The 15,020-nt window shown below is 36.1% G+C and overlaps 1 protein-coding gene across 2 annotated transcripts in view; it reads left to right on the forward strand.

Annotated features, from left to right (window-relative positions):
* ASAH2 (N-acylsphingosine amidohydrolase 2) overlaps positions 1–14,721 on the forward strand; it is a 65,626-nt gene extending 50,905 nt beyond the window's left edge. For both annotated transcript variants that reach the window (XM_021718848.1, XM_021718849.1), the window contains 5 exons: positions 904–999; positions 3,972–4,118; positions 9,322–9,381; positions 12,351–12,439; positions 14,457–14,721. In XM_021718848.1, the coding sequence (XP_021574523.1) occupies positions 904–999; positions 3,972–4,118; positions 9,322–9,381; positions 12,351–12,439; positions 14,457–14,646 (582 nt within the window). In that variant the 3' untranslated portion in view covers positions 14,647–14,721. The remainder of the gene's footprint in view (positions 1–903; positions 1,000–3,971; positions 4,119–9,321; positions 9,382–12,350; positions 12,440–14,456) is intronic.
* Positions 14,722–15,020: the final 299 nt, after the last annotated feature.

Consider the following 15,020-nt stretch of genomic DNA (forward strand, 5'->3'; position numbering starts at 1 on the left):
CACCGCAGCCTCACCTGCTGGGCTCCGGCGATCCTTCCACCTCAGCCTTCCAAGTGGCCGGAATTACAGGCATGTGCTACCACGCCCGGCTGATTTTTTGATTTATTGTAGAGATGAGGTCTCGCTGCCCAGGCGGGTCTCGAACCCGCGGGCTCAGGCAATCCACTCACCTCAGCCTCCCAAAGTCGCGGGATTACAGGCTGAGCCACCGAGCCCGGCTTAGAGATTTTTAAAGAGACAGAATTACCATATTTGGAGGCATATAGGATACAGGATGAGGGAGCGACATCTAAGGTAATTGTCAGATGATCCTCACGTGGGACACTGGAAGGATTGCATTCATTGAGATGAAGAATGTTGCATGGGAAGCTGGTATGTCTGGAGTGATGAGGACTGTTTTAGAGTTGATGACTGAGTTTCTTGTGGAACAACCAAAGGTCAGGTAAAAGGAAATGCATTTGGCTCTGCTTCATGGCTCTGTGATGGATTAAATGACTTTCTCCAGTTAATGCCGTCAGCACCCAATTCATCCAGGAGTTACTAGGACTCATTTTTTTTATTGTAGTTTTTTCTCCTGATGCATGCCCTGAGGGAAAACATTTATATGACAAGTACTTGCAATAGACAAAGCTCAGGAGCTAGTACTCTCAGAATAAGTAGAGTGACAGTCTAGATGGCATAAGCAGAGAGAACCCACTGCTTTTAACAGGTAGTGAATAGGAGCCATTTACTTTGGCTGGTAAATTGAAAAGCCCACCTTCTTTTGTCATAAATAATCTTGAAGATTATGTGGTTTTGAATTATGTGAGGTGTCCGAACATCACCTTTGCCTAAAACGCTACACCTCTGTATATGGATAGAAATGTGCAGAATCATGTATAACTTTCCCTGCCTCTCTTGTAGGTTCAGCGATATGAGGCAGCATCTACAATTTATGGACCACACACTCTGTCTGCTTACATCCAGCTTTTCAGAGGCCTTGCTAAGGCCATTGCTACGGTAATCACATTTTGTGTGTGTGTGTGTGTGTGTGTGTGTGTGTGTGTGTGTGTGTGTGTGTGTGTGTGTCAGGGTGAGGAAGTACAGGGAGAATCAAAAGACAACCTTAGCTTTGTGTGTTCAGTTTATTTGACAACCTTTATATTAAAAAAATATAGCTATGTGATATCTCTAAGAAAAGAAATTTTGCTGATAGTAAAATTCAGATTCAGTTAACATCCTTTGTGGTGGCAGTTTCTTTCATATACATATATTATCTCATTATCTTCACAAGAATCATATGAAGTAAAGGAATATCATTTCCTCCCATTTTTCAGATGAGCAGATAAGTTTGAAAATAAGAAGTGGTTAAGTTTTCTATAACTGTAATTTGGAGTGTTCTCTAATCCTTGCTTTATTGTCTCCACTGTCTCCAAGAGTTCAATAGGTCAACAATTTTAAGATGCCCATTTTCTATATTATAATACCTTTGAAATTTTGATGTGTTTTTCAATCAGAGGACTCTTGATTATAATTAGTAGCATGTTTTTACTTTCTTTGTGGTTCAAACAATAATGCAAGCTGTTATAATAAATGGAGGCTTAGAGTTGATGAAATACACTAGTATCTTGGAATGCCCACATTGCAGCTACCTAAAATATATATAACTAAACAATTTTATTTGATTTAAAGGAATTTTACTTGTGTAAATCTTCTCTTTGGGATGCAGTTATTTATGAAGCTACAATTGTGGTATTAGAAAATAGTCAGCAAGCAGGATAAAGAACTTAAACAGACCTTTATATAATCACATCTAAGTCTCAATAAAAGCTATAAAACAATTATGGCACAGCAAAAACAAGAAGTATTTTAAAGAAAGAACTTGGATATATTAGATTAAAACAAAGAAATTGCCATTTCTGTAGATCAAATCAGTTAAACGTTGGCAATTTCATATACCTCCATCATTAATTGCTCTTGTGCGTTTGAAATATTAGTACCATTTACTTTGCATAAGATTTAATAATTTATTATTATTTTATCATAATTTTGTGCTCAGTTTTAGATCTGTAAATTTTTAAAGATAGAACTATTTTTATTTATTTTATCATAAAAACTAAATCCACTTGTAGAATATTCAGATTATATAGAAAAGTATAAACCTATAACCCATTCCTAGAGATAACCATTGTTTACCTTTCAGTGCAGTCATAGATCTATAGTTCTTCTCACAAAAATAGAAGAACTATACATATCCAATAAAATACCAAACTTTATAGTGATATTTCGTGAAGAAAAATGCAGTTCATTTTGCTGAAATTTATTTCAGAGTCAACTTTATGGACATGTACCACAAGACTAGTTATGTGATCTTGAAAATAAACCCCACTAAGTATTTCCAAGACTATTTTCTCATCTGCAAAATGAGAATAGTAATGCATACCGATCTCATATGCTGTTGCAAAGATTAAATGTATAATGTGGGCATTAATAAATATGTATCAAGTGTTATTTAAAATTGAGATTCACATTTTGGTGACATTATTATTATTTTTTAATTGTTTATATGGTGGATCATGTTTATTGACTTCTGTGTATTGAGTCACTCCTTGCATCCCTAGGATAAAACCCAAATGATCATGATGTTTTTTGTTTGTTTGTTTTTTATTTTTTATGTGCTAGTGAATTTGGTTTGCAAATATTTTGTTGAGAATTTTTGTATCTATGTTCATCAGGAATATTGACGTTCAGTTTTATTTTTTGTTGAGTTGTTTTCCTAGTCTTGGTATCAGGGTGATACAGGCTTCATATAATGAGTTCCTGCTACTGGCCACTGCAGCCTCGACCTGCTGGGCTCTGGCGATCCTTCCACCTCAGCCTTCCAAGTAGCTGGAACTACAGGCGCATGCTACCACGCCCGGCTAATTTTTGATTTATTGTAGAGATGAGATCTTGCCAAGTTGCCCAGGCGGGTCTCGAACCCAAGTTGCCCAGGCGGGCTCAGGCAATCCTCTCACATCAGCCTCCCAAAGTGCTGAGATTACAGGCTGAGCCACCGAGCCTGACTTGGTGACATTATGAAAATTGGTAAATTTTTTGGAAAACATAGAATAAACCAGTCAAGATGTAGGCTGATTTTAAATTTTAAATTGAGCATTTCTTTCTCTCTTTCTCCCTCCCTCCCTCCCCTTCTCTCTCCCTCCCTTCCTTCCTCCCTTCCTTTTCCCCTCCCTCCCCCTTTCTCTTTTCTTTCTTGTTGTAATCTCACTCTGTCGCCTAGACTGGATTGCAGTGACATGGTCATGCCTTACCACAGCCTTAAACACCTGGGCTGAAGCGATCCTTCCTCTTCAGCCTTTAAAATAGCTGGGACTACAGGCATGTGCCAATATGCCCAACTAAATTTTTGATTTTTTTTTTTTGGAGGCAAGGTCTCACTATGTTGCCCAGACTGGTCTCAAACTGTTGTACTCAAGCAATTCTGCCTTTGCCTCTTTGAGTTCTGGGATTACAGTTGTTAGCCACCATGGGTAGCAACATGTATTTATTATATTCTTTTATTAGTACAGACAAAAATCCAGGTACTGACTCTGGGTAAAAGAGGCTCAAAACATTCTAAAAATTAAAATAATAACCAGAGTGCCATGCTATAAAGGCTTATAACATGTTAGCCTGTGCCAGGTCACAGAATTAGAAAGTGGTCTTCCAAGCTTGCACTCTGGTCACTGGACTGTATCTTGTTTAGGGGAATAAAAGTGTCACCTATTCCCAAAACTTCCTTCTGATGACAAATGTTTAAATTATGGACATCTAGGCTCATATTTTAGCAAGATTTCTCTCACATTTTGTTAAAGGTTATTAGCTCTTGGAGTGTGTGTGTGTTTGTATGTCCATGTATACATTTCCTTCAGTGAAAGTATTTCTAGGGGTGGATGGAGGCTTGGGGAAAGGATGTGTGTGTGCACTCCTTAAGCAAATGCTTTCTGTTCCAGGACACAGTAGCCAACCTGAGCAGAGGTCCAGAGCCTCCATTTTTCAAACAGCTAATAATTCCATTAATTCCTAACATTGCGGATAGAGCACCAATAGGGAGAACTTTTGGGGAAGTTCTGCAGCCAGCAAAGCCTGAATATAGAGTGGTAAGACTCACAAAGAATTAGCAGAATTTTTCAGAGGCCTATTTTTGGGAATGTAAGGGAGGATGTTGTGTAATATCATTATCTGCCTCTAATCATGCTATAGACCAGCTGCTATCAATGATAATTTTGATAGTTGTTCATACCTTTGCAAAAGTAATGAAGTTGGGGAAATATTTATTTTTCTGAGGGTAATTGTATAAAACTGAATTTCTAAAATCCAAATTATTTCTTTTCTTAAGTGGATGATCAAGGAAGTATTCACTGGAGCTGAGAGAGGTATCTCTTAAATTAAGGATAGAAAAAGCAAATAGAAATGAAGCAAGATTTGTACAATTACTATTTTATATTGATCTTGTATCCTACAAACTTGCTAAGTCATTTATCAGTCCCATTAGTTTTTTTTTTCTTTTTGGTATGGATACCTTAGAAATTTCTACAAATAGTATCATGTCATTTGTGAACAAAAGTATTTACTTATTTATTTCTGGATTTCTTTTCTGAATGCCTTTAACTTTTTTTTTCCTTATTGAACTGACAGAACTTCAAATAGAATGTTTTGAGTTTTTTTAAATTTTATTTTTTAATGGACAAAATTGTATATATTTATTGTGTACAACATGGTATTTTGAAATATGTATACATGTGGAATGCTCCACTGAGAGAACTAATATATGCATTACCTCACACACTTACCTTTTTGTATTGAGAACATTTAAAATGTACTCTCTTAGCAACTTGCAAAATATAATACATTGTTATGCATTATAGTCACCACGTTGTACAATAGATCTCTTGACTTTATTCTTTCTATTGAACTGAAACTTTACATACTTTCATCGTCTCCCCAACCCCCTGACCTCTGACTTTGGTACCCAGTATTCTACTCTACTTCTTTGCACTCAGTTTTTTTAGGTTCCATATTTAAGTGACATCATGTGGTAGTTGTCTTTCTCTGTCTGGTGTACTTTATTTAGCATAATGTCCTCCAGGTTCATTCATGTCGTCTTGAGTGACAAAATTTTCTTCTATTTTAAGGCTAAATAGTATTCCATTTAATATATTTACCACATTTTCTTTATCCATTCATCTGTTGATAGCCACTTGGGTTGATTGCATAGCTTAGCTATTATGAATAAGGCTGCATGAACATGGCAGTGCAGATATCTCCTTGACACACTCATTTTGTTTCCTTTGGATGTATAACAAAAAATGGCATTACTGTATCATATGGTAGTTCTATTTTTAAATTTCGGAGAAATCTTTATGCTGTTTTTCATAATGGCTATACTAATTAACATTCTCACAGTGTGCAAGTATTCCATTTTCTCTACAATCTTAACAATAAATCAACTTATTTTTATTATATATATTTTTTGAGTTGGAGGTCTTACTCTGTCACAGGGTGAAGAACAGTGGCACAATCACTGCTCACCACAGCCTCAACTCCTTGGGATCAGGTCATCTTTTTGCCTCAGACTCCTGAATAACTAGGGCCATAAGAGTACGCCACCACGCCCAACTAATTTTTTGCATTTTTGGAGAGACAAGATCTCACTATGCTGCCTAGGCTGATCTAGAATTCCTGTGCTCAAACAATCTTCCTACCTTGGCCTCCCAAACTGTTGGAATTACAGGCATGCGCCACTACATCTGGCCTTTTGCCCATTTAATAATAGTCATTCTAACAGGTATGTCTTGTTGTGGTTTTAATTTTCATTTCTTTGTTGATTACTATTGTTAAACACTTAAAAATACACCATTTGTATGCCTTCTTTTGAAAAATATTTTATTTTCATGTCCTTTGTTCATTTTTAATTGGGTTGTTTCTATTCTTGCTATTGAGTTTATTTCCTCATATATTTTAGATACTAAATCCTTATCAAATACATGGTTTGCACATGTTTTCTTCCACTCTTCAGGTTGCATTTTCATTTTGTTGATTGCTTCTTTGGCTGTGCAGATATGATCCCATGTGTCTTTTTCTGTCTTTGTTACCTGTGCTTTTGGGGTCATATTCAAAAAAAAAATTATTGCCTGAACCAATGTCATAAGGATTTCCCTTTATGTTTTCTTCAAGTAGTTTTATAGTTTCAGGTATTTCATGCAAATTTTTAATCCATTTTGAGCTAGTATTTGTTTATCTTTTGAGATAAGAATCTTATTTAATTCTTCAGCATATGGACATTCCATTTTCCCAATGCCATTTATTTAATAGACTGTCTTTATCCATTGTGTTTTCTCGATACTTTTGTCAAATAATGACTTACCCTAAATGAATGGGTTTACTTCTAGGCTCTCTTTTCTGTTCCATTGGTCTATGTGATTGTTTTTAGGTTAGTATAATGCTGTTTTGATTACTATGGCTTTGTAGTATATTTTGAAGTCAGGTAGTGTGATACCTCCTGCTTTGTTCTTTTTGCTCAAGATGCAATATAATATTGAATAGAAGTTGTGAGACTGAACATCCTTGTCTTGTTTCTGATCTTATCGAAATGTATTCCATTTTTCACCATTTAGTATGATGTTTCTTTAGGGTTTTTGTAGATTCCCTTTATTTTGTTGAGAAAGTTCCCTTCTATATTGAGAATTTTTGTCAGGAATGAATGTTGGATTTTTGCAAATGCTCTGCAGTATCTCCTAAAGTGATTATGTGGTTTTATCTTTTATTCTTTTAATATGCTATATTGCATTAATTTATTTTCAGATGTTAAATACATACACCTTACTCATGGTGTATGTTCTTTTTCATATGTTGCTAAATTTGATAATATATTGCTAAGGAGTTTTAGCATGCCCATGGAGGATACTTTTCTTTGTATGTGTTGTTTTTGTCTGTCTTTGTTATCAGGGTAATACTGGTCCCAAAGAATGAGTTAGGAAGTATTTTTTCCTGTGCCTTTTGAAGTATAGTATGCAAAAGACTGATTTTTTTTCTTAAATTATTTGATTTTATTTATCAGCAAAACCATATGGGCCTGGTTTTTTTCTGGTAACATTTTTGTTATTAGTTCTATTTCTTTACTTGTTGTATGCCTATTTAAGCTTTCTATTTTCCCCCTTGAGTTGATTATGTATCTTTCTAGAATTCTTTTTTTTGTTTTGAGTTGGAGTCTCACTCTGTCGCCCAGATTGGAGTGCAGTGGCCACTCCCGGCCACCGCAGCCTCGACCTGCTGGGCTCTGGCGATCCTGCCACCTCAGCCTTCCAAGTAACTGGAAGTACAGGCGCGCGCTACCACACCCGGCTAATTTTTTTATTTATTGTAGAGATGAGGTCTCGCCAAGTTGCCCAGGCGGGTCTCGAACCTGCGGGCTCAGGCAAACCACTCACCTCAGCCTCCCAAAGGCGCGGGATTACAGGCTGAGCCACCGAGCCCGGCTATCTTTCTAGGAATTTAATTTGTCATTTTAGGAATCGGTATCCTTTAGGAATTTGCATCTGCCTTGGAATTTTCCCATTTCATATACGTTTTTAATTTGTTAGTATAATGTAAAATTTTTTTGTTGTTCATAATATTCCCTTATAATATTTTTAATTTCTGAAGTGTCAATAATGACACCCCTCTTTCCTCCTGATTTTGATAATTTGTATCTTCAGAGATCTAGCTTTTAGTTTCATTGTTTTTATCTACTGTTTTACTGATTACTCAGCTTTTTAGGCAGAGTCAGAGTGGCTTTTAGTCTTGGACAAATCCTTTCCCTATTCCCCCTAGCCTCCTAATCCCCCCACTCACTGAGGTAAAATCCTTTTAAAAATTAAAAAAAATATATATTTTATTTGTATAATTTTAAGGGGACAAGTACAATTTGTTACATGGATATAATGTACTAGTAAACCCTAGGCCTTTAGTATAATCATCACCTGAATAATGCACATTGTATCCATTAAGTAGTTTCTCATACTTCACTCCCCTTCCACCCCTCCCTCTCCTCCTAGTCACCAATGTCTATTATTTTACATTCTATGTTCTTGTGTGTACACTATTTACTCCTGCTTAAAAGTGAGAACATGAAGTATTTTACTTTCTGATTCTGTATTATTTTACTTAGGTTAATGACCTCCAGTTCTATCCAGGTTGCTGCAAAAGACATGATTTTATTCTTTTTTATGGCTGAGTACTATTTCATGGTGTGTGTGTGTGTGTGTGTGTGTGTAACACATTTTCTTTATTCAGCCATCTGACCTGTTGAGGGACACTTAGGTAGGTTCCATATCTTTACTATTGTGAATAGTGCTGCAATAATCATATACGTGCAGGTGTCTTTATAAAGCCCTTTTGAATTATGGGGTTTTCCAGTCTGGCTGGTGGCAGCAAGAACTTGTCACAACTCTGTATGAGCCTGGGAATTGTTCCCTCTAATTCTTTTAGGCACTCTCTTTTTCTGGCTTCATGTAGTTCCCTTACAGGTGTGTAGAGTTGAGGGAGTTTTCTTCAAATCTCCATAGTTGTCTCTCTGATACTCTTTTCTCTGTTGCTCTGCTGTGAATTCAAGACTGGCCTTTGTTTACTCCCACATCCAAATCCTTATCTTAGTTGAACTGTCTGACCTGGTCTGAATTCTGCCTCCTTCTGCCATGGCCTGTAAATTCTCCAAAGACATTAAGTTGGAACAGCTGTAGGACTCACGTTGTTTGTTTTCTGCCACTCAATAATCACTGTCTTTCCTTGCCCTAAGCCTACTGTCTTGAAAGTATTGTTTAATATATATTTTGTCCAGTTTTTTAGTTGTTTCAGGTGGGAGGATAAATACATACCATGTCACTCTGTCTTGTATAAATATGAGTTTAACTATAAATGTGAGTGTAATTATAAGACATCCACAGAAAGTTTTGACAGCTCTTATTTTTGTCAGTCGGTCCCTATATTTGCGTGGGAGGGAGGTGTGAGAAAATATCAAGGGCCTAGGAAGCCATGTTTAAGTGTTATCGGGAACGTGAACAGTAGCTCTAGATCTTAATCTGTATCTAAGTCTACCAAAAACAAATTCATTGACCAAAAATTCTGAAGGAATTTACTGGCCGAAACTTTCTGTGCCCATTGTTGCAAGGGTTCATAATGTTAGAAGTTAATTCACATTATATAGAATGGAATCTATACAGGCACCCAGAATCCTAGAATACATAACAGATAATGCCTCCAAATACGAGTTCAGAAAAAAAAAATCCTGTTATTACAAGTCATTAAATGAGTTTTTATTCACAGGGAGAAGTTGCTGAAGTTGTATTTGTAGGTGCTAACCCAAAGAATTCAGCAGAAAACCAGGTAAGTATCAGTGATTTTCTTTTACAAATGTAAATCTACTTTTGAGCCATTCATTCACTTGATTATCCCTCTAGAGATTATCCCTTTAATGACATAAAGATAAAATGTGCCAACTTGCTCTCCACCTTATTTTGTAAGTATGCAAAAATTTTTCAGTGGGTACAGTTAATGTGGATTGAGTCTGTAAAAGAGGCTCTACTTAGCATCACCTATAGCACAATGCATGTAGTACTGCATTGTTTCTTATGAAGATGCTAATTTGAACACACTCCCATCAATGTATATTCATGCATTGCATAATGTTTCAGTTGATGATGGACTGCCTATGTGATGGTGGTCCCATAGATTATAGTATCATATTTTTGCTGCACCTTTGCTATGTTTAAGTTCACAGATACTTATCATGTTTCAATTGCCTATGCTATTGAGTAGAGTAACATGCTGTACAGGTTTGTAGACTAAGAGCAATAGGCTATACCAGATAGCCTAGTTGTGTAATAGGACATACCTTCTAGGTTTGGGCAAGTGCATTCTAGGATGTTTACAGAATGATGGAATTACGTCACAACACGTTTCTCAGAATGCCTCTGATGCATGACTTATATTCAAATTTAGAATTCGACTAAAAGTGGTAAAATAAGCAAAGGACCAATTCATTGAAATGCGTTTTGGCTCCTTCCTTCCTTTTTGTCCCCCTTCCCCTGGCTTCTTTAACCCTGCCACCTCTGGTCCTTCCTCTACTATTGTGGGATGATCATGGATCCCCTGATCGCCGCTCTCCTGGCTTGGTCAACCCATGTGCTGTTCTTTATCTTGCATTGGTCATTTCTCTTTTCTTTACTACTCCCACTAATAGTGCATTTATTTGTTAATCTTAAAAAATGACACATGAAAGATGTCCAATGTAAAAACAATGTAGAAGTGCATTAGATAGAATCTAAAAGTGGCCCCTCACCCACAAACTTGCTTTCCAGAGATAATCACTGTTAATAGTTGTTACAAAGCTTTTCAGACTTTTCTGTTTTTATAATATATATGATAAATTCTATATATGTAACATATATATTATAAAATAATTTTACTCTTCTATGGCTTTCTTCAGATATTCTTATACCTACAAAAGCAATAACTGAATACATACTAGTTGTAAAAATTCAAACAGTAAAGAAACTTATAGTAGAAAAAGAGAGTGGGCCTATGAATGGTCTTTCAAGGCATATTCTTTACTATGACTGAGAATGCGTTTATATCAATGAGCTGTTCTTCCCAGGGCCTGTAGTCACCTTTCTTCCAAGTGAACCATCCTGTATCTGTTCATTAAAGTATTATTGCCATAATAACAATGGAGGCATATGACATTGCCAAATATGACATTAGAGGAAAATGTTCTACTGCTTGGATAGTCAATGTATACCTACTTAAAATAATTTCTCTAGGAAGTCAAGCTATGTTGGAATATTCTCATCTTTATAACATTATTTTATGAAGATATCAAAGTGTTAGTGCTATTTCAAAACTGCAGGTTTAACTGTCACCTGATATCCTTAGGGTGAAGAAATTCTGTCATCATTATTGCCATGGAGAAGCAGGAAAACAAAATGCTTAAAGAACTATAATAGTAATAGAAATGATTTCTAAGAATGCTTTGGTACTTGGTACAAAACAGTGTCCAGTCCCCATCCTTATTACTAGTAGTAATCTCATCACCATCATTATTTATTAAATGCTACAGTTTGCATTATGTACAATATCAGTGAATCTAATTTAATCCTCTCTACTACCCAATGAGTTGTCTTATTATCCCATTTTACAGATGAGTAAACTGAGGCCTAGAGATTAAGTAATTTGTGTTAACTAATTATGCATCTGGAAGAGATTAAGGTAGGGAGGTAGGAAAAACATAGTCATATGTTTTGTCTCCGATATTCGGAGGCCTAGGCTTGTTCTCCAATGTGTTCTAGAAGAGTCCTCCATATCTCCTGCTCCATCTAAGACCTTCCCAATGTCATCTTGCCCTAAATGGACAGAAACTACTCTCTTTACAATTCATCATAGTTATGAAAACTTCTTTAATATGATCTGTCAGTTGAATAATTAGAGAAGAAAGTCAAGCAATTACCTGTCCCATCTGTAAAAAAGTGATCCATTTACCAACAAGTTATTTATTACTGGCAAACGACAGGTGTAGATGACTGTGATGGATAAAGATGGATTAGACATAAGCCCTGCCTTTAGGAATCACAATCTAAAGGATTTTAAGACATTTTAGAGATTTATGGCCTTTGTCTTTATTAACTTGTCATATTATTGAAATATGTGCTTTATTTTGTGCTTTATTTTAAGCTTAATTCTTGGTCTGAAACAAATTGTTCTATTATAGCAGTCTTCCAATGGGAAATAAAATCTTCTTATGATGTAGTTTCTAGGAATCCATTATGGAACAATATAGGGACTGCTTTTAGCAGCCCAGGACAGGGAGAATTTATGTATTATTTTCAGTTCTTTCACTCAGGGAGATACATTAGCTAATAATTCATTTACCTGGAGATAGAAAGATGATGAAACTTTTAACATTTTCCTTCCTAAATCTTGTGGTGACTAGAGAAAGTCTTGGAATATAGATCAATAAACATGTCATAAGAAGGCTTGACGTATGCCTTTTTAAAATTTCAAGTTTTATTTCCAGGCTCTTCTCTGTCCTCATTTCTAAAATTTATTATAAGCTCCAAAATTATACTTCTTTCAAATTTCTAAAAAAAGTCATGGTTTTTACTAGATTGGCTACATGAACGTTCAGAAGACATTACACTGAATGTTAAGACATTACACTGAGGATGTGGATGAAATTCTAACACATATTCACGCAAGATATTGATAGGTTAGCATATGGTTCACAAAGGGAATATTTACAAACAGCTTCCCTCTTGCGACTGAGCAACCCCTGATCAGTCATATGAATTGCATTTCAGACCCATCAGACCTTCCTCACGGTGGAGAAATATGAGGCCACTTCAGCATCCTGGCAGATAGTGTGTAATGATGCCTCCTGGGAGACTCGGTGAGCATGCCTATTGAATATGTTGTCTTTCAAGCCTTGAAAACAGTTGTTTTGTAATTCAGGGAAGACGAATGAAAAGATTGACTCAATACATGGTATTAATGACATCACATTTCCAAGGAGCCTTCTGGACGCATTTAGTTGATTTATTAGACTTCATTTGGATTCTGTTTTCTACCAAACAGTGTGGTATGTGCTTCTGAAAGAATAGGTGCTAATGAGGTTACAGCTTTCATTATTATAGACATCTGTTAGTTCTGGTTTTTCCATGGCCGCAGGTATTACTGGTAAAAGTTAACTAGCTTTCTTTCAAATTGATTGAAAGGAGTGTTGGGTGAGGCTGTTGGATGTGCCTGACATTTCTACTGGGAAAATAATGAGTCTCTACTTGACTTGTATTGCGTGTTTGTATATGGTCAATGATCCTGTGAGTTATTAAAACACTAGAGGTTTGGGTGCTTAACTCTTACTGACTTAAGCAAGGAGATAATATGGTCATGCATTTTCCTCAGAGAGACATATCTCTGTGCCCTTTGCAACCAAATTCCTGAGCTGAAGAGATCTTTTGAAGATCTGACATTACGCCTGAAATAAGAAATATTTCTGTTCCCTATCCTGTAAATTTCAGAAGAAATATTTCTGTGCCCTATCCTGTAAATTTCATAAGAAATATTTCTGTGCCCTATCCTGTAAATTTCATGCCGCAGGACAGTGGCATGGAGATGGGAGCAGTTTTTGGCAATCTGTGTTTAGTTCAGATGGCCTCAAACTAAGTGTTTATTTGCTTGTTTCAGATGGTTAACTAAAAATAGGGGTGTGACCATGTTGTGGTCCTTTGATAGCCATTTATACATATATAAATATGGGCATAACTTTTTCTTTGGTCTTTAGGACCTTAGGTAACTTTTAAACAAGTAATACATATTTATTTTTTAAATGGTTATAAAGATAATATAAAAATGATATCTTTTCAAAAACTAAGTCAGAATAGCAGTCAGCATTGAGGTTATGTTTAGGTCTCTCCCTTGTTCATTAGCAGCCATATCATCAAATATATATGGGGAGTCCTGGGCCTATCAATGAGACACATAGAGAGTTAATCACACTCTGTGCCCAAGGGATTTACTTTCTACATAACTGAGGATATCAATCAGTGAGTCCATCGTATCTCACTGTCTCTGTAAGAGTGTCTGAACTCTCTACTGTGGTCTACAGGGACCGATATGGTCTAACTCCATCTATCTCTCTCATCTCGACCACTCTTCCACAGTGTATTAATTGAATTCCTGCACCAACTGACCTACTTTCTGTTTCTTGGTCACACCAAGTTTGTTCCTGCTTTGGACACTTTGTATTCTTTGCTCCTTCTTTCTGGAATGTTCTTCCTATAGATCTTTGTAGACACAGTTTACATGACATCTCCTTAGAGAGGCTTCTGTCTTATTTTTTAGGTGATGTGTATCATTCTTAAAATTTTAAAATGTGTCTGTTTATTTGTTTGCTGCCTTTATTTCCATCTTTACCTCAGTAGAACATAAGCTTCGTGAAATTTTGGCCCATGTCTCTCTTGCTCACTACTGTATTCCTCAGTACTTCCAGAATAGTCTGACACATGTGCTCATTAAATATATATTTTTAACAAATGAATCTAAATGTGAAAAGAGGTTTCAGTTGATGCAGAGTATGATGAGGGTTAAAAGGATGTTCTAGCAATTTGAGAGCAGGAGACCATCCTGTGTTTTGATTGGCAGGTAAGGCTTCCTGGGATGGCTAGAGTTTAGGTAGTTAGAAAGGTAGAACAAGAAAATATATTTCTACAAATAGCTGTTCTTTAAAATTCCTGTGCTAGAAAATATGTATTTATGTCTAATAATTATTGCTGTATCCTCAATATCTAGAAAAGGGCCTTGCTCATTATAGGTACTTCTTGAATATTTATTAAGCAATGATGCATTTTCCTAATTATTCATTTGTAAATTAGGTTTTGCTTCCTTGTTTGTTTTTTTACTACCAACAGTTTTTACTGGCACAAGGGATTACTGGGTCTGAGCAATGCGACGATAGAATGGTACATTCCAGACACTGCCCAGCCTGGAATCTACAGAATAAGATATTTTGGACACAACCGGAAGCAGGAAATTCTGAAGCCCGCCGTCATACTGTCATTTGAAGGCACTTCGTCTGCTTTTGAAGTCGTAACTACTTAATGAAGAGTTGACAGATCATTTAAAGAACAGCTTTATTCTGTATGCATTACATAAGTGATTTCACATGAATGTGAACTAGTGCACAACCATGTTGATGTCTATAATTATCCCTGTTTGGGACAGTTTACTGCTAATGGGACAGAGGTATGTGTGTGTATGAATGACAGAGAGAGAGAGAGAGAGAGAGAGAGAGAGAGAGGTTTGTCCCATTTATCCTGTTTCAACAGCCTAAAGCATGATTTCCTTTGAGGCCTTGGATTGTTTAAGGAACAGTCCCTTCAATATAAAACCTCTGAAATGTTAGTGAGAGTGGTAAAAGTTATGTGAACAATGTTTAACCTATTTATTTATAGAATTATTGAAAGCACTGGGAA

Source organism: Carlito syrichta, unplaced genomic scaffold (genome assembly GCF_000164805.1).
Source record: "Carlito syrichta isolate Samal-C Ts95f unplaced genomic scaffold, Tarsius_syrichta-2.0.1 Scaffold313881, whole genome shotgun sequence".
NCBI lineage: Eukaryota > Metazoa > Chordata > Mammalia > Primates > Tarsiidae > Carlito > Carlito syrichta.